At 38.2% G+C, this 18,507-nt stretch overlaps 2 protein-coding genes across 2 annotated transcripts in view; one reads left to right on the forward strand and one right to left on the reverse strand.

Moving 5' to 3' along the window:
• LOC121949058 (contactin-associated protein-like 5) overlaps window positions 1-18,507 on the forward strand; it is a 362,843-nt gene that overhangs the window by 34,253 nt on the left and 310,083 nt on the right. The gene's annotated exons all lie outside the window — the stretch shown is intronic.
• LOC148188448 (uncharacterized) lies at window positions 4,404-17,749 on the reverse strand. The gene is made up of 6 exons (XM_088082816.1): window positions 17,405-17,749; window positions 17,043-17,189; window positions 16,241-16,339; window positions 5,677-5,742; window positions 4,979-5,125; window positions 4,404-4,583 (listed from the first exon to the last, which is right to left on the reverse strand). Exons 1-6 carry the CDS (start codon window positions 17,747-17,749, stop codon window positions 4,404-4,406), a joined length of 984 nt encoding a protein of 327 aa, XP_087938942.1.

An 18,507-nucleotide genomic window follows, 5' to 3' on the forward strand; every position in this document is an offset into this window, starting at 1 on the left:
TTATACCATTGCAGTGGATAAGGAAAAACTCCCCCCAAAAAACTGAACTTAAATGAATAGCACTTGTATAGCACTTTTCTAGTCCTTTTAATCACTCAAAGTGCTTTCACACTACATGTCACACTCACCAATCCCTACATTCACACACTGGTGGCCCAGGTTACCATACAAGGTGCCACCTGCTACTCAGTAACCATTCACAGGCACTCACACTCAGATTACGCAGCAATGGGAGCAAATTGGGGTTGAGTATTTTGCCCAAGGATACTTTGACATGTTGCCTGGAGGAGCAGGGGATCGAACAACTAACCTTCCAATTTGAGGATGACCCGCTCTACCTCTGAGCCACACCAGAGGGAAGAGAACTGTCTCTCCCATTCCTTCATGAATGCCCTCCACAAAACATATTGATTTACTTGTTAAATATAGTTATGATTGGCAATAGCAGCAAAACTATATTAGAACATCCCTTTATACAAACTCTCTCATAACTCATGCAGTATAATCCAAGTCTCATTATCCAGTAGCATGCTCGGTACTACACAAACACATGACTTTTCAGCTAAAAAAAAATTGTTTGTATGACTTTGAAGAGAGCTCAGACAGATGACACTTTCTGCTCTGTTTGAAATGGTAAAGTTTTAACTGAAATGTCTCTGAGGAGTTCTGAGCATCTGATTGGATAAATGAGACTTGGATTGGATTAAACTGCATATGTGAGTTTGTAAAGGGATGTTTTGATAGAGTTTTACTGTTTTTAAATGCAGTACCCACACTGTAAGAAATTTCACTGTAAAATTACAGTAAATTATTGGTTAATAATTGCAGTACTTTCACAGAAATTAGCTGTAAATATTTTCACAACAATTTACCGTAATTAATTCACAGTACTTTACTGTAATTATTCCACAGTAATTTACAATAAAACAACAACACTTTACCGTAAATTCAGGGTTGCCATGCCCAAGGAATTACCGTGATATAGCAGTAATTAGCTGTGGACTTACTGTAAACTAATGTGAAATAAGTACAGTAAATTGCTGTGAAAATATTTACATTGAATTACTGTAAAAGTAATGCAATTATTAACCAATAATTTACTGTAAATTTACAATTTAATTAGCAGCGTAATATATTGTAAAATCCATTTGTTAATTGTAATTTTACTGCACCCTCTCACTTTATGCTCAAAAAAGAAAGCAAAACAAAATGATGATTTTTTTTCACTTTTTAATCAAGCTTGCAATTGCAAAAAGTGCAAAGTGCAAACAGGAAATTTTCCTGGTCAAACATGCTGCCAACATATTCAGAACAAGCATACAAGCACCTTTATAAAATGTATAAAATGTGCAACAGCAAAAATGTGCAACAGTAAACCACTCACAGGAAATATAGACTTTTTTGGCTCTTACATAAAATCAAAATGGCTGCAGATGGAATCGAGGGTTCATGACAAAAGGGACACCCTTTACAAGCAGCTTTAAAAAAACTAATGATTTAAAATGTGCAACAGCAAAACTGTACAACAACCACTACAATTCAGGCGTGTTTTAAAGGAACAGTTCAACATTTTGGCAAACTGGCCCATTGCCATAACCCCTATAGTCATTGTCAGTAGGTCCATTATCTTTAATTGTCCAAGTTTTTAAAAAAACAAAACAAAACAAAACATTCTACCTTCTACAACTGTCTTCATTGCCTGCCACTCGAAATCTACCAGTTTGCGCATTAGAGTGCTTACATGTGCGTTGATCCCTCCACGCCTCCTCTTTGTCTTCGAGCCAGTTTCTGGATTGATACCCAGGAAGCATCTGTAAATCAACAATAAAGTATTAATATAAGGTGATCTTTTATGTTAAATTAACCTTTATACCCTCTTAGGGACAAAAGTGTCCTTTGCAAGTTCTATATATCTTTCTTTATATCTTTGCAGTGGTTATGTTTTTAGCCATGATATTTAGCAAAGGTGTGTATTTTTTTACTTTTATTTTTTACAAAGACAAACCCTATATGTTTCTACACTGTAAAAAAATAGTCACACACACATTAATATTTTTTTTCTGATTTTTTTCATAAATCTTTGAATCAACTCCAGTCCTAATCATAACTACCAAATATTCAATTATTTTCAGAATTTTAATCCTTTAAATGCCAGTGTTTATGATGGCATTGCAAATTTTTGTAAAAAAAAACAAAACACAAAAATTGAAATATTTTCAATAATTCAAATGCAAAGGCTGATTTTCTATATAATAAATGATATGGGGGGAGGGATATTTTTATCTGGTATCAGAGTCTTGGATAAGTCAAAGATTTGTAAAAAAACAAAAAACAAAAACTGATTTTGATGCATAACTGTTCCATCAGTAGATGGCGCTATTTACGTTCTTTCGTGTGTGTGTGTGTGTGTGCATTAAGATTTTCATTTTTGAGTAAAAAAGGGTGTCAACTAAGGATCCAATACAATGCTAGTTTTGAAATTACTATACTGTACCTCTGAATAAACTCCAAAGTGCAGGAACTGTCTTCAGGGTACAGAAGATTCAGATTGTAGAAGCTGGCAAAAAGCGCAGCCAACCCGCTCATGATGTTGCTGTATGGTCCCATCACCACTCGTTCCTCAATCGACAACATCCACGCCCTTGGCTTCATCAGGTCACCTGAAATAAGTAGATGTGTGCTGTCATAAAGATGTGGAATGCTGAATGTGTCATTGAGATGATTAGCAACATTCAATGCTCAAAAAAAAAATTATCAGAAAAGATCAGAATCAGAAGAGATGGAGATAAGATACAAAATTTAGCAAAAACATTTTCAAAACATCAGTCAGCCAGTTACAGTAAGTAAACATATGTAATGAATTTATAATCATTTATAAAATATTCACAGTTTTCACATTTTTCATAAAAATGTAAACTTAAAATCAAAGTAACAATACCTTGTACAATCAAGCAGGGGGTGCTTGGCAGCTCCTGTGTCATCAGCGGCAGTGGCACATGGCTGTAAAATAAAATCCCTGTATCATACATCTGCTGCAGCAAAATTTGTGCTTACTTATGCAATCACTACATGCTTATTTATCTTTTTAAAAACTTACATCAGTCTCAAGCATGATGGAGGTTTGGGGCTCTTTGAAGTATGCCATCAGGAGTAGAAGGACACACACAGCCTTGTCTGATGTCTCTGGCTCGTAATCAGCCAGGATTTCTTCAATTTTGGGATGACGGCTGAGTTCCTGGTGTAACAGAGTTTGTATGTAGTGTTTGTTTCCACTTGCTGTAATGGCTGGATGAGGATAGATGGCTCAATGGCGCCCCCCTCTCAGGCAGTTGACAAATGCTTCCTGCTACTTGAAAACACTGCCAGTTAATGAGAGACGTGACCGAGGTGAGTTGTTGAACGCAGCACTCTGTACAAATTAAGTGTACTACTGTCTGGTTACTGTCCTGTATAAGCATAAATGCACTCTGACTCATGGAGATGTTCTTGTGAAGAGTTACGAGTGAGTCGCGGCACTGTTGCGCACCGAAATGTACATTTAACAGCATAATGCACTTTCTGAGTTAGCTAGTAGCCTTTGTGCTAACAGGCGCTATCCCTTCTGTAGCATGCTGCGTGTGAGCTGCCTTTTGAGCCAAACTACATGACTGACCAGTACATATCCTGTTCCTGTTCAGAATAAACGACAGCATGAACTGTAAGCGGGTATCCTGTCCATCATTTAATACAACACAACGCAGAGTCTGGGTTTGAACCAGCCGGCTTCAGAAAAGTGCAGCTGCGCATGGTTACACTGGCAGAACCGAATGATGGTACTGCCTTTGTTGTTCATGGCCTCGTGCATTTTAACAAGGATGGAGACATCTGTCAGTAGGCCGAAGTGAGTGTAAAGGCCCTTCTGTGAAAACAGAAAAGGCCACTCCTTCTGAATGTCTGCAACCGCCGGTGCAGGGACACTGTTAAGGTACTGGCGTTGGATAACATATGTCTTCTCCATCAGAGCTGCTGCTGTCTCTTCCCCGCCCATTCCTTTCTCCGAGTAGATGTTAGACAGTTGGTTTTTGATTTCATTCAAGCTCTCCATAGTTTCTCCAGATGGAAGTTCTGTGGGACTCCACCTCACACAGCCGTACTGATCCACAGGGCCTCTTGCCATCAGTCTGCTTCCCTGTACCACTGCAGTGCGCGGTTGTTTTTCTCGGCGATGCCGCGCAAGGGTATTTTTTCTGTTTTTGTATTCCACTCTCGCTTTAATTTGTTGGAGAGGAGAGTGACTGCCATCTCCAACAATATCACCTTTCTTCCCGACATCAGCAAAACATTTAGGGTATTCCCGTACAATGCTCCGGGCAATGCTGTGACATATTGCTCTTGTTGGGTTGAGATCATGCTCAAACATCTGGTCAACAACTGCCCTCACCATGTCTTTCCTGTCCCCTGGTGATGGTCTTGCTTGATTTGACAATGCTTTTCGAATTGCTGCTGGCATCCTGTCCCATCTGACCTGAAAGTCTGTATACCATGGCCTGCCAGCCAGTGGAGATGAAGGCAAAGAGGAGCTTGAACTTGAACTTCTTGCTGAACTCGAGGATGGGGGATCAGGAGTACTTATGAGAGGTGAGGAAGGGACAGCAGCATATTCCATTTCAACTATTGGAAGTGCTAGAAGTGAGAGGACAAGAAAATATCAATAAGTAAATGGGAGGCATGAGATAAATATATTGCTGAAAAAAGTGTCAATTAATAAAATGTTACATTCTGCAATTTTTGCTATTTTACTGATATCATAGGCCTAATATTCATCATGATCCACTCATGCTCTAATGAAAATATAACATTTTCAAAAGCTTCAAACTGTTATTTGAAATTGGTGGTGCATTTGGTCAACTTTTGTAGTGCAGTATCTAAATGTGTATTTACCTTCATTCTTAAGGCCATTCAGCAGCTTACGGAACTGGATTGGTCGAAGGCATCTCACCAGATCATTCTCTTCAAGTAAAACAAGGTCTGCTCTACTCTCAACACCAAGCTCTTCCAACACCTCCAGCAGGGATGTAAGAGTTTGAGCATACAGGCCAGGTAGATGTGTTGAGATTGCTTCCTCTATGTCTTCACAATTCATGTTCTTTAAGATAGGAGAGAGTGACAGACAAATTGATTACAGCAATGTACAGTCTTCAATTAATGGTGCTTTATTTATGATAACAGTGGGGGCCCTAAGAGTGCCACCAATAAGACGAACAATTCCCATCTTAGTTTGTTTCCAGTTGCAATACCTCTGTTCATTAATCAAGGGTAAGAGTCATCTCAATAAATTAAAAATAAATATGCCAATTTAACGAGTTTCAACTGTACTATGAAAATAGAAATTAAACCATACATTTGTTCCACTCCCATAACTTTTAGACCCTAAACACATTGTGTGTCATGCTGGCTTTGGCTCCAATTGTAAGACAGACACTTTGAACAACAGCTCAACAAAATATACTTTATATTTCTATTCGGATGGTGGGTAAGTGCATTCCAAAAATGTTGACGTACAAGTCATATTAAATAAATAGCAACTTTGTGGTAAGTTATGAATATAACAGAATAATGTAGTTTGATACTCCACCAAATACCTCATCAAATTATACACCATACAGATTTTTTTCTCGCAACTTAGTTATTTTTTACCTCAACAGCCTGCTGCAGTATTGAGGTGTCCTGTCTGCTTGCATCACCTGCCTGTTTATACCGCCTCTGAAAAAGAATGGTGAAGAGCAATTAGTGACAGGTCAAACACTTTGTAAGCTGGAAGAGGATAGTAGTCAAGCAAATCATCATGCTTGATGCAAACATAATGCTCCTGGGCTTTGCCTAACTCAGAGTAGATTCCCATGTCTCTCAACTTTACATAGGTGTGTTTCTCTGTCACAAAGTGCACACAGTCATGGCAAATAATGATTAGGTTTATTTCCCCAGCATAAAGTTCATCATCACTGCTCCCAAGCAAAACGAACATTCCTTTTTTGTAAAGAGTGCCTTTAACTGTGACACTGTTACAGGCCATGGCAGACTGTAATTCAAACCTGTAACTGGCAACAGATGACCTGATCTTGTCATTGTAATCATGTACATAAAACTCTGTACCCTTCTCTACTTGTATAGGTGCAGGAAAAAGGTTGCCTGCACTCAAATAGGCTTGCAGAAGTTGGTGTCTCTCGGCCAATCAGCTCTGGATAGTGGCACAAATAATGGTGCTTAGGCTTAAGGGAATGACCAGGGAAGTGCTTTTTCCTGTGGAATACGTAGTCTTCAATGATGACTTTCAGATAGGCTACTTGGCCTGCTGTAATTGCTGGTGCACAGACAAGTTCCACTATCTCCCTCAACTGCAAAATAAGCTGCCAAACCTCATTGTTACAAGGATCCTTGATCCTGTCTCCCACCAAGAGAGGTAGTAGTCTTAGCAGGCACCAGTTTTGAACTGCGTGCCCACTTAATCTCTCACTTCCAGGGAGGACATCTGCTGGTTTGTCAAAGCCATCATTTCCTTGGTATTTGAACTGGTTCTTGCACCGATTTAATTGCAGGTAAGTAAAATGCTTCTCCTTGACTAATTCGCTGATGAACAATGCAAGGTCATAAGAGACAATACCCTCAAACAAGTCATGGCCTAAGCATGGTGGAAGGCCAGGTTGACAGACATGGAAATGAGCCAGCTGGTTAAAAGTAGAGTCACACTTTATGCCACATACTGAGTCAGTGACAGTAGTTGTTAGATGTTGCAAGTGACTTTGGTAAGATTGTTCTGTTCTGGGAGTACCGCACAACAGGGGTTCATTCAAAAATGTGGCTCTGTCTACCTCACAGTAGCGACAGAAATGATCAGCCCGGCTGAAATTTTCTAAAAAGCCACCAACAGAATGGGATCCCAAGTTATCTCCTGAAATGGCAACCAATGTACCTTTTACAACACTACCGTCACTTGTCACAATACCTCTCTCCTCCAGGACTTTAAGGTCCTTGATAAGTGGTTCCAAAACTTTGTTCATCCCAAAGTATTTAAAGTCCTGCTCCCTACATAGGAGGACGAGTTGCATTTGATTTAAACTGGATCTGTTGTGAGGCAAAATGTCAGTCAGAGTTGAGTACACAGCCAACACTTTGTGTTTTTTTTTCCCTGAGCCAAGCGGATTGACCACTTCAAATGCATCTTGGTACAGTATCACACCGACTGAAGATGGCTCAGTTTTCAACAGAAGATTACTTTTAACTACGTCTCCATCCCTAACATCCTGATAGACATTAACTGTGGAGGGTTGAATGCGCGTTGCGGCATACTGTTCTCGCACAGACTCATTTTTGAACAGGGCAGCCAATGTCTCCTGTACAGGTACATATTGAGCAAAATGTTCTTTACCATTTTCATCATTTCCCAAGAATACAGGCACAGGCTCAACATAGTGGAAACTCTTTTTAAAAGCATTCTTCCTCTTAAAATCTGTGCTCAGAACTCCTTTGTTATAGATCTTCAGTAGATCCTCTCTGTTAATTTTGTCAATAATGTTGCTTATTGTGGTCTCAGGAATTCCAAGAACATTCAGTTTTTCACTAAGAATGTTAAACATGTGTGACAGGCCAATTTCATGGGCATTTTGAAAGTCCTCAATGATAGTTTGAATAGTACTTACTGGTAACAATAACTTAGCCTGTAATTTCAAGTAGAGAAGTGTTAGGTTGTGTAGGAATAGGGCTTCATCCACAGCAAATGGAACTTCTGGTTCATGTTGCTCATCAGAAACATCTGAACATGAGGGCCCCAGTTCAGGCTCACTCAAAGGCTCTGTAGGAACAGACTTGTGTAGAACCAAATCAATTAGATCATCTACACGCCTACCTCTATGCTTCCTGGAAATGTGCGAGTCAAAACTGGATGAAACTGTGAAGCTGCAGTCACAGTCTATGAATGGACATTTGATTTCCAATCCATCTTTTGTGTGTGTCTTCAAATGCTTTAAAAGAGCGGTTACAGTATCACACTTGAATGCACAAGACTGAGCCACACACTTTAAGGCTGTGTCCACTTGCTTGCAATGCAGTCCTGCTGATCTGTGCTCTCTATACATGTGCGTTTGTAGAACAGTGGCTTTGACGTACTTCCGTGTGCAGTCAGGCACACCACACTGATAGTAATAATTGGGAGTGTTACTGTGCAGCTTTATGTGCTTAATAAAGTGACTAACGTTATCAGACACATACATGCACCCACTAAATTTACAGTGGAACATTATTCACCAAAACAATAAAATTAATAAACTAGAAGAGGAAAATACAGGCAAAAATAATAACAACTCGTTATGTGAAGAGGAAAATGGACCCCTGCCGAAGCAAAATCTCTTTAACTGAGTTACAAAAAACCAGGACAACCGATGCAAATCAAACTATAAACTAGAGCATATGCAGCAGGTCAATGATTTAGCTACAGTATCAACTTTTTATTCCATCATTTGATGGCTGTAAAAAAAAAATAATAAAGTTGTCAAGGCCTAAAAGACAAACACCCTGGTTACAAGCCGTTGATGGGTCAAGAAATGCTTGGAAAAAAGAAAAAAAAAGCACTGGCGTTATATTAGCCTACGTGCTGCTCTACTGAGAATTATGCATGCAAGATGAAAGAGAAACGTAAGCTAACGTTAGCGTGGGTGTTTTGCACCGTATCAAACCAACTATCTAACTTGCTAACGTTACCGCAGCCACAGCCTCAAATCAAAATGTGGAGCAAACAGTGACACAAAACGTCCCTTTAGCTCACACAAACAGTTAATCAAACCAACTAACCGTGTTAATCCTCCGGGTGACTGTCCCTCGCAGCCTTCGGTGAGGTGGATGTTCCATGGTTTTGACTGTGTAGAAATAAACGCGTCAGAGAATAAAGAGTAATTAATACGACAAACGTCACACTCGTTTAAAATGTCAATACAGTGAATGCAAAGGTGGAAAACGAGGCTAAATTACCTTCTCTTGTTCTCTGGGCGGGTGGTATCCGACAGTTAATATTTGAAAAAGTCCGTGGCAGGTCCCACAATTCAGTGTGGTTCATGTAATTTGCTGTGTTTTTGCGTGGAGAGTCTTAATACAGTATTTTGCACTGAAATAACACAATAAAATGCTGTGAAATCCCAGTAATAATTAAAACAACAAATAATACAGTAGTTTCTGTGATGGCACTGTTTTTATAGTAAACGTCTAAATTACAGTGTCATACTGTGAACATTAAAGTTAAATCCTGTAAAGTGATAATACTGCAATTAAGAGTGACATTTTACAGTTGACTATTGTGAAATCCTGGTAATTATTTACAGTGCAGTCAATCAATAATAACAATAACTGCTGTAAGATGTGCAAGAAAAACAAGTTTTTCTTCATGAATTCAAGGTAAAACAGCAAGACTCACTTACAAATGGCCATTTTGTTTCTAAAGAATTCCTTCAATGATTCTTATTGTAATGTAGCTGTAGTCGTTTGAAGGTCTTGGCTGCTTTCACTAAACAGGAAGTAGGTACCACTTTTCTAAAAAGACACTAAAAAGATTGAGAAACTAGGGCTTTATTAATAGATATATAGATAAAATGCAAATATTCGAAAAGAAATATGATTTATCCTATGATATCATTCATCTGTGTAACACCAAACAGGTACTTCCTGTCATTTCCTACGAGGCATCAGGGGAAACAAATGTGGCATGTCTGCTGCAGTGCTGACTGGGGACCACCCACAATGATGAGGGGCGTCAGTAAAGGAAGAGGGTCATTCTAATTGATTAAATTTTCTTTTCTTTCTCATATTAACTTTATATTTCACTTCATCTTGCCTTTGTTATAAAGTTAATAGAACAAAATCTAAATGATGTGCCACTAGCAGCACACATTATTGGCTCCAGCTGCATTTTACAGTCTAAACTGAACTACATGAATAAAGAACTTAAACCAATGTAATAAATTCTTTTTACATGTTGAAAAAGCACTATACAAATGCAATCCATTTACCATTCAGAGCAAACATTAAAACCTGGGCAGGGCCTTGCTTTTTAGCAAGTGAAACAAGCTTCAGGCCTCCCTATTAGCCCCAGTCATTTTCATATTGTCCCACAGCTGATGTCATTGTAACACATTCTCAATCTAACTCGTCACATGGTGCCGCTCTGTCAGTGACCTTCTGCGTCAGCTGTTTACACACATGGCAAGGTGTAGAAAAAAAACCCTCATGAACTCATGCATTTGTATCAGAGTCAGTTGTTTGTGGGACCCATCCACCTGCCCTCCCTACCACCCTTAAAGCATATTTGAGCGTCTTCTATTATATCGTCACTGGCAGCATTTTACCTGACGCTGCCCTTTTGAGTTTCACTCGCACACGACCGGTTCTGTCCAGCCGCATTTTCAAGTGAAACCACCCGTGTGTGTTTCAAGTGGATGTCCCCAGTGCCGTCCGTCCAACTGCCTGTGCATAATATCAACACCACCAGTTCCATCTGGCCATGTTCTTATCTGACGCCGTGTAGCCGTATTCAAGGTGGATTCACAAGGTGACTTTTGGCATCACGGTTGTAAGCCAAAAGCTTTAACAAAGTAGCCAAATTTCAGTAGCTCAGACTGAAACTGAGCTGGTTATTTCACAGATACAAACAGCACTCACTGTTTTTAAAGTCATTCTCAGTATGTTGTAAACATGCTGTAACTATGCTTACTATGCTGAAGACAGAGGAAATAACAATAATAATAATAATAATAATAATAATAATACATTTTATTTATAGGTGCCTTTTTGGACACTCAAGTTCACCTTACATCATAAAAAACAAACACAGATTTTAAGAAACAAATAAGAATACCAGTAAAATACAATTTTAAAAAGATTTAAGAGAAAAGAAAAAAAGAGAGGAAAATGGACAATGGTGGTGATCAGATGGAGTATGCTTGTCTAAACAGATGAGTTTTGAGTTTGGATTTAAAATGTGGGAGTGAGTCAGTATTCAGGGAGGTCAGGTAGGAGAGAGTTCCAGAGCTGGGAAGCGGAGCGGCTGAATGCTCTGCTCCCCATGGTAACAAGGCAAGAAGGGGGGACAGTGAGATGGATGGAGGAGGAGGATCTGAGGGTGAGGACAGGTGTGGCAATATGGAGGAGGTCAGAGAGATTTGGAGGGGCAAGGTTGTGTATGGCTTTAAAGGTGAGGAGAAGTATTTTGTAACTGATACGGTGTGTGATGGGGAGCCAGTGGAGCTGTTTTAGAATGGGTTTGATGTGGTGGATGGAGAGGGTGCGTATGATGATACGGGCAGCTGAATTTTGCACTAGTTGTAGTTTATGGAGTGTTTTGTGTGGGAGGCCAAACAGAAGAGAGTTGCAATAGTTGGGAGGTGACAAGGCCGTGAACAAGAATGGCGGTGGTGTGGGGAGTGAGGGAAGGACGGAGACGGTTAATATTACGTAAGTGGAAATAGGCGGACCGGGTGACATGGTTAATCACGATTAATATGGGAGGTGAAGGAGAGAGTGCTGTCGAGGATGACACCCAGACTCTGTACCTGAAGGGAGGGGGAGATAGACAAGTTATCAATGGGAATAGAGCAGCTATGAAGTTTGTTGAATGTGGATTTTGTGCCAATTAAAAGAAGTTCTGTCTTATTGCTGTTTAATTTGAGGAAGTTTGAAGTTAACCAGAATTTTATTTCTAGGAGGCAGTTGGTTAGGGATGAGGATGGAGGTGAGTAATTGGGTTTTGTTGAGAGGTAGAGCTGGGTGTCATCCGCGTAGCAGTGAAAGTGAATATGATACTTACAGAAAATGTGACCAAGGCGGAGGAGGTAAATGATGAACAACAGGGGCCCCAGAATAGAGCCCTAGGGCACACCTGTCATGACGGGGACTTGATGGGAAGTGAATAATTTTAACTGAATGAACTGAGTGCGGCCTGAGAGGTATGAATGAAACCAGTTGAGAGGTGCGTTGGTGATACCAATGGAAGTAAGTCTATTCATGAGGAATGGTGTGTGAAATAGTGTTAAAGGTCGCACTCAGATCAAGCAGGAAGAGAATGGACAAGTTTTATGTGGATGATACTTTTTACCAGTGGTATGATAGTGTTTTTTAAACCCCCTGGCTGATCCCTGCACAGTAGTGTAATTGATGCGCATTATACCTACTTTGAAAGCCTCGTGCAGATATGTCACAATGGGTTTTTATACAGGGTCAATTGATGTGGCGGGAAACTAAACAAATGCTTAAGAACATGCACAGAGACTCTAAACGTGTCTCCTCATCTCCACCCTGCTGAGTTCAGTGTGGAGTGTGTGTGTGGTTGAGAGTCAATGTGATGAGCTCAGAGCAGACAGCTGTTGATGATCAGAGAATAGAAGAAATTAGCATTAGAGTTGTCAGGTGATGGTCAGTGTGCAAAGCAGGTTTCAGTTATTACATTTATAAAGTGCAGATCCTCAGGGCTCAAGTACAGTCCTCAAGTCTTGCTTGGGTTTATGTTATAAACCTTCACATTACATTTTTTACATTGTAATGTAGCATTAGGCACATGTATGTATTTTGTTATAATTATATACTTTTACACACTTTGTAAACTCAACATTTAAAACACATTTTACAGCTTTAAGTTTTTACATACTAGTGTGAAATTTAATTTAATTTATATCTTTATTTTATTTCATTTTATTCTTATTCTAATACATCTATTTTCTACCTCTATTATTCTCTATGCTTGGCAAGGATCAGTGAAGTATTTCTGATTCTGATTGTGGTTATGAAGCCCAGGAGGAGGGGCTTTGAGTTTGACCGTGAACTAGACCCGACCTGCCAATGAACAATCTGTAGCAATCCCTGCATACTTTTTTTTATGTTTTTATTGAGGAAAATATTGTGGCAATATACATTTGTTAGTTTTTGCATAACTTTATATATTTCTGATATCTCAGTCTCAAAACCCAGTTGATATGACTGTCATTACAAAAATGTACAAAACCCATGATCATATTGTTTATATACATAACATGAGCAATATTTTTGAAAAAATCATTTTAATTTTAATTATTTATAACTCAATATTGACGATTACCCTATGGAACAGATTTATCTAGTAATAAAAAGGATCTGCAACATGTCTCAAGGCCATAGCCAGAGGGGACCAAATCTGCCTGGAGGCACCCACATCCACAATAGTAACATGTAATAATAATCAGATAAATCCATTATTGATAAATAATCTAAATTAAAATTACAGAAAAAAAGAATTGCAAACTAACTTAACCAGAAAAAACAAATTAATTGTCCATGTGAACTTGAGATGCACCGATTTTGAAAATTCTGTGCCATTACTGATACCAGTGTTTAAAATAATAATGTGGCCAATACTGATGTTTTTATATTGTTTATGTTGCTTTGTTGTTTTTATATTTTCTTCTTTTGTGTCAGGGAAAAACAAAAGTCTACACTATAAAAAATAACTGAACTCTTTTAAAGTATTTAAGCACTTAATTACACTATCATTGGATGAGCACATATTCAATGATACACATTCATGAAACAACCATTAAAATAACCTTCTTTCACATGAAGATCTTAAAAAAAAAAAAAAAAAGACCTTGTTGGGAGCCATAAAGACTCAAGACTCAAGATGCAAATTCAAAAAAATGCACTGCAGGAACTGAATGATGCCATTGGCAGCAACATCACCAAACAGAATGGATGGAATCTTCATAGTAGCTGCTGTATCTAATCAACTCATCCTTCAACTCCAAAGCTGTAGCAGGATCAAACAAATTTAATTTCGTGTTTTAAACTTTGTTTAAAAAATGACTAATAAATCTACCTTCTTTTACTTTATATTTTATTTCATAATTCCCTCTCAAATATCTATTTTATACACTGTAAAAAAAAGATATATCATATTTACTCAATAAAATTGAGGCAACAGATTGCACGCAATATTATTAATTAAATATAATCATGATTGTAATTGAGTACATTTTATTTAATGAGACCCTTTGGAGTTAACTATTTAATATGAGTAGATTTTATTCAAATACATAAAGGAATTTATTAAAACCTAAACAAAAATATTGAGTAGATATCAAAAAGAGAAATATCTAAATTAGTAAAAAGTACTAATAAAACATAATTAAATTCTACATACAAGTACCATGTAATTAAGTAATAATGATATGTCTTAATCAGTGAATTTATTTGAATTTACTAAGTGGATTTAATTAAATCTAAATATAATTCTTACTTAGATATATTGTGTTTATCTCATGGCCTACATTTTAAGGTAAGATTACAGTGGGTAACAGGAAGTACAGAGGAAATAAAACTCATTTCATTGCAAACTTTTGCAAATGCTGACCTTGAACACTATTTTTGTGAAAACAAAAATGAGTACAGTTGCCAGAGGACCTGTTAAGAAGAACTAAGAAACGTTAGGGCATGGCTACACTTTCCTACCGACTTAAATTTACAAATAAATTAAATGCTTGTGACAAATAAGAGAGGATACCATTTATGGTCAGTGTATAAACCGAAATAATCGTCTTGTCTTAAAGAAAAATCCTATGCTTGCTTCCTCACCTCAGTGAGCCACTAAATTATATCAGTTATGATCTTAAAGAGAAGCACAAATCCTTGAAAAGTGCATGTGCCACAACATGTAAAAGAACAATTTGTAGATAAACATTTTTACCTTGAACTAACCACAACAGAAATTTTATTCAGAACAAGGTATTCAGAACGATGTCCTAAGCAGAACCTGCAAACGTAAGGACCTGTAAAGCTTTCAACAAGTCCAGGCCAAGTTTATTGCACAAAGTGTAGAGCACAGTCCAGGTGGTATATTTGCTAAGACCCAGTAAACAGCTGTGATCTTGTGTTTTTTACACAATGTTCCGAATGGAATCCTCAAAATAAACCACATAGAGAATTATTGCTATTCTTGGTTCCTCTACAGCAAAAAAATGAGTTTTGTTTAAAATATTCCCCATCTTAAAACGATTAATTCTGAGTAGATGAGCTTCGTCTTTTTTTTTTAACCTCAAGTGAAATATCCTTATTGGTCAATATATGCTGCAAAGTAGAAGGGGCAGGGCACATATTGGGAGCTGAGATTCTCCTGCGAATCAAGAACATACTCCACTTGCTAAATTTACAAATAAATTAAATGCTTGTGACAAATAAAAGAGGAGATCAATTATGGTCATTGTATAAACTGAAAGAATTGTCTTGTCGAAAAGAAAAATCCTCTGCTTGCTTCCTCAGCACAGTGAGCCATTAAATTATATCAGTTATGATCTCAAAGAAAAAAGCACAAACTCTTGAAAAGTGCATGTGCCACAACAGAGAAAATGTAAAAGAACAATTTGTACATAAACAGTTTTACCTTGCTCTGACCACAACAGAAATTTCACTGACATTTGACACTTTCAAACATGCAATTCTCAAGCTCTGTTAAAGCTGAACCTTGTGTGGCACAAACGTGTGTGACCATAGTCTCACTTCAAGCCAGAAGTTTGCTCTTGAGGGACTGGACTTTGACTGACAGCTTTGATGCATCCAGATCCAAGAAAAGTTTTTGGAATACCTCAAAGGTGTACTTCAGCTGCTTGGGATAATTGAGATTCAGTGTATAGGTCAAGCCCAAGAGGAGACAGCAAGCCCTGGCAATATCTCCAAGTCCTTTGACGACTTCCATGCCCTCAGTGACGACTCCAATGTCCTTTGGGCTGTTACTTGTGGAGGCTATGTCCTTTGTGATCACAGTTAGTGCCACTACAAGCTGTGCCCTGCAACATCAAAATGTAATCAGTGCCATAGTATCAAACTTTTTTTTAAAGCAGCATATCACTTTAAAAACCTGCATAACACATCACAAAGATTTTTAATAAAGAGCTCTATGTCACCCATTTCAGTGTAAGGGTGAATGACAGATTAAAGCAAAATTTTAAGATCATGTTTATTTTGGGCCCTTATTCACTGTTCACTGAACCCTCATGAAAACCAGAAGGAGTTGATCCACCAGGAGCCAACAACTTCAGTGCTCCTTAGCACTGATTCAGCAGACTGAAGCTGTTCTGGTAGGGCAAAAATTAAAGAGTACGAAAACAGTTTTGGTTACACATCACATATCAATGTACTTGACAGCATCTAATCAAGGAATTACAATCATTGAATTAGGTTGATGCAAATTAAGTTCACCTACACTGAACTCTTTGATGAGATGTTCCCCATGCTCTCCAAGGTCTATAAGGCATCGAAGGACGACCTCTCTGACCGTCTCAACAGTAGGGCATGCAGAGTTCTGGAGAGGAATGCAACAACTGATAAGCCAATCATAAAAACAAAACAAACAACAATCATGTTCTATTAATTTGGAAATATAAACACATAACACTTAGGGGTCAATTCTGGTTTTGTACAGCCTAGGTCCTATTTTTGTGATTTTGGTCATCATGTTTTTAAATTCTGAGTATTTTACTTGCCTGCTTCACTATAGAATTAAATATACATTTAGTGAATCCTTGAGGTCTGGCAGTATTCTTTTTGTGTGTGTGTGTCTTTCCTTTTCTTATAAATGGAGTCAGTGCAGTGTCATAATTCTGTTAGTTCTGATATTACACTGCTAAAAAAACAAACTTCATTGCATGGCACCTTATTATGAGGAGTTTGATTGGTCCTTTTAGCTTTGTAATGTGTGGTGTCTGTAAAAGGTACTACATAAAAAAACTTTACAATAATATCCAGCATATGGTGCTAAAATGATAATTGCTATCTTGAAATGGAGCCTAAAGTCAAATATACAGTGAGAGCACCTAAAATCCCAATCACTGTATAGAGCGGTTAACTTCATAACCACAAAACTCACATTTATAATCAGCATGATAAAATATTATCTTTTTTAATTTTTATTAGATTTTGCCACCTTGAGTTGTAGAAATAAAATGTTGCCTGGAAATCTTATGGAACAAAGCTACTTTTAATTTCGAAAAGTATTGTACCTCTACTGGTTCCATTATGATCTTCAGTCTTTGTCCAAGTGCTCCACCTTTAGCATGAAACAGCTTCAGTAGCTTGGGAGTGTGAAGGTCCAACCCAGACATAAATTTGGGTTCCAGATGCACAGAGGTTTTTCTATGAAATTCTGCACTGATCTGAAACAAAAAGGCAACAAGAGAGACAATGGTATTACATCACTTCTCAGACAACTCATACAAGAGCTTTGGGAGGCACATCCAATACTTGTGGCTACTTTGACATCAAGAACTTGATCAAGTAAATTAGAGAAATTTTTTTACAACTCCCTTACTAAAACATTGTCACATTTTCATTTCTTATCTCTTAACAGTAATTACAAAAGAAAACTCACTTGAGAACAATTAAACAGGGCAGGCCAGCGGTCCTTCATGGTTTGAACACTTGGACATTGATTGATGACTTCATGTTGTCTGAGGGCAAATGTTTTGCTCATTTTATCACTGACCATCTTTTCGTTGATCTTCTTCTTTGCCTCAGTGACTAGTTCTTCCCTTGCTTGTTCCAAGCTGTGCTCATCTTCACCCGCTGGGTAGGGTGGGAGGTAATTGACCTCTGCTCTTCTTGCCTTTTTAACATTTTTAGCAGATTTCCTGTCATCAGCGCATTTATGTTTCAGAGAATTGCATGTAACATCTGGCATACCATAGCCTCTTAGCTTTGTTCTGTAGTTAGCCATTTTGTATTTAATGCTAGTCTGCCATCCACTGAGACCTGAAAAGCTCCCCAGATCCTTCAGACATGGGTGGGCCTTCAGTGCTTCAGCAACAGATAGAACTTGCAGGAATGATGGGTAGGCAGTGTATGTATAAATGGACTGAGCTAGCTTTTCAAGTATGTCTGACTTGATGTTTGGATAAGTCAGCAGTGTGCCATCTTTTTTGTAAAGTTATTGGCTCTTTCAAGAACAACTTCAGTTTCAACAGAGAACTGTCGAATGATGAATTCAGCTGGCCATGGCTTCCTTTGTGGGCTTCTGTTTGGTGACAGAATGATTGTGCTTGCACAAAAATCACATGAGTCACGGGAGTCCTGTGCAGTGGAACTTGTGGAGGCTGGAGTAAAGGATTGCTCTGAGGTCACACTTTCGCTGCAGCTTTCATTGTGTGGTACTGGATATAAATTAAAACTATTGGTTCGATTGTCACAACCTTAATTGTAGCTTTGTGTTAAATTTGAGCAGTGGAGTGGAGAATAAAAAAGTCATCGAAATCTGGATCTAAATACTGCAGGCTGAAGTCATTGTTGATGTCTAATGTCTGTTTGACGACCAAATTCAGCTCCTCAACAGTATCCGGTATTCCAGACAGAAGAGTCAGTTTCTCAATTCTGTGTCCAAAGATCACCCGGAGCATTGCTGAATCCATGTCACGTGGTCTAGTGACAAAAAAAGGAAAAGAAAAAAGAAAATTAAAAAATCCTGACACAAAAAGCTTA

This window comes from Plectropomus leopardus, chromosome 10 (genome assembly GCF_026936395.1).
Source record: "Plectropomus leopardus strain MGB_pleo_1.0 chromosome 10, ASM2693639v1, whole genome shotgun sequence".
Taxonomy (NCBI): Eukaryota; Metazoa; Chordata; class Actinopteri; order Perciformes; family Serranidae; genus Plectropomus; species Plectropomus leopardus.

Bases quoted from the DNA above. Each gene is read 5' to 3' on its own strand.
- LOC148188448 (XM_088082816.1), bottom strand. From the start codon at position 17,749: ATGGCTAACTACAGAACAAAGCTAAGAGGCTATGGTATGCCAGATGTT. The intron at 16,340-17,042 runs GTAGAGGTACAA...ATTCCTCTCCAG, and splicing joins TGAAGATCATAATGGAACCA to AACTCTGCATGCCCTACTGT. The intron at 5,126-5,676 runs GTAAAAAATAAC...CCTATCTTAAAG, and splicing joins TACTGCAGCAGGCTGTTGAG to AACATGAATTGTGAAGACAT.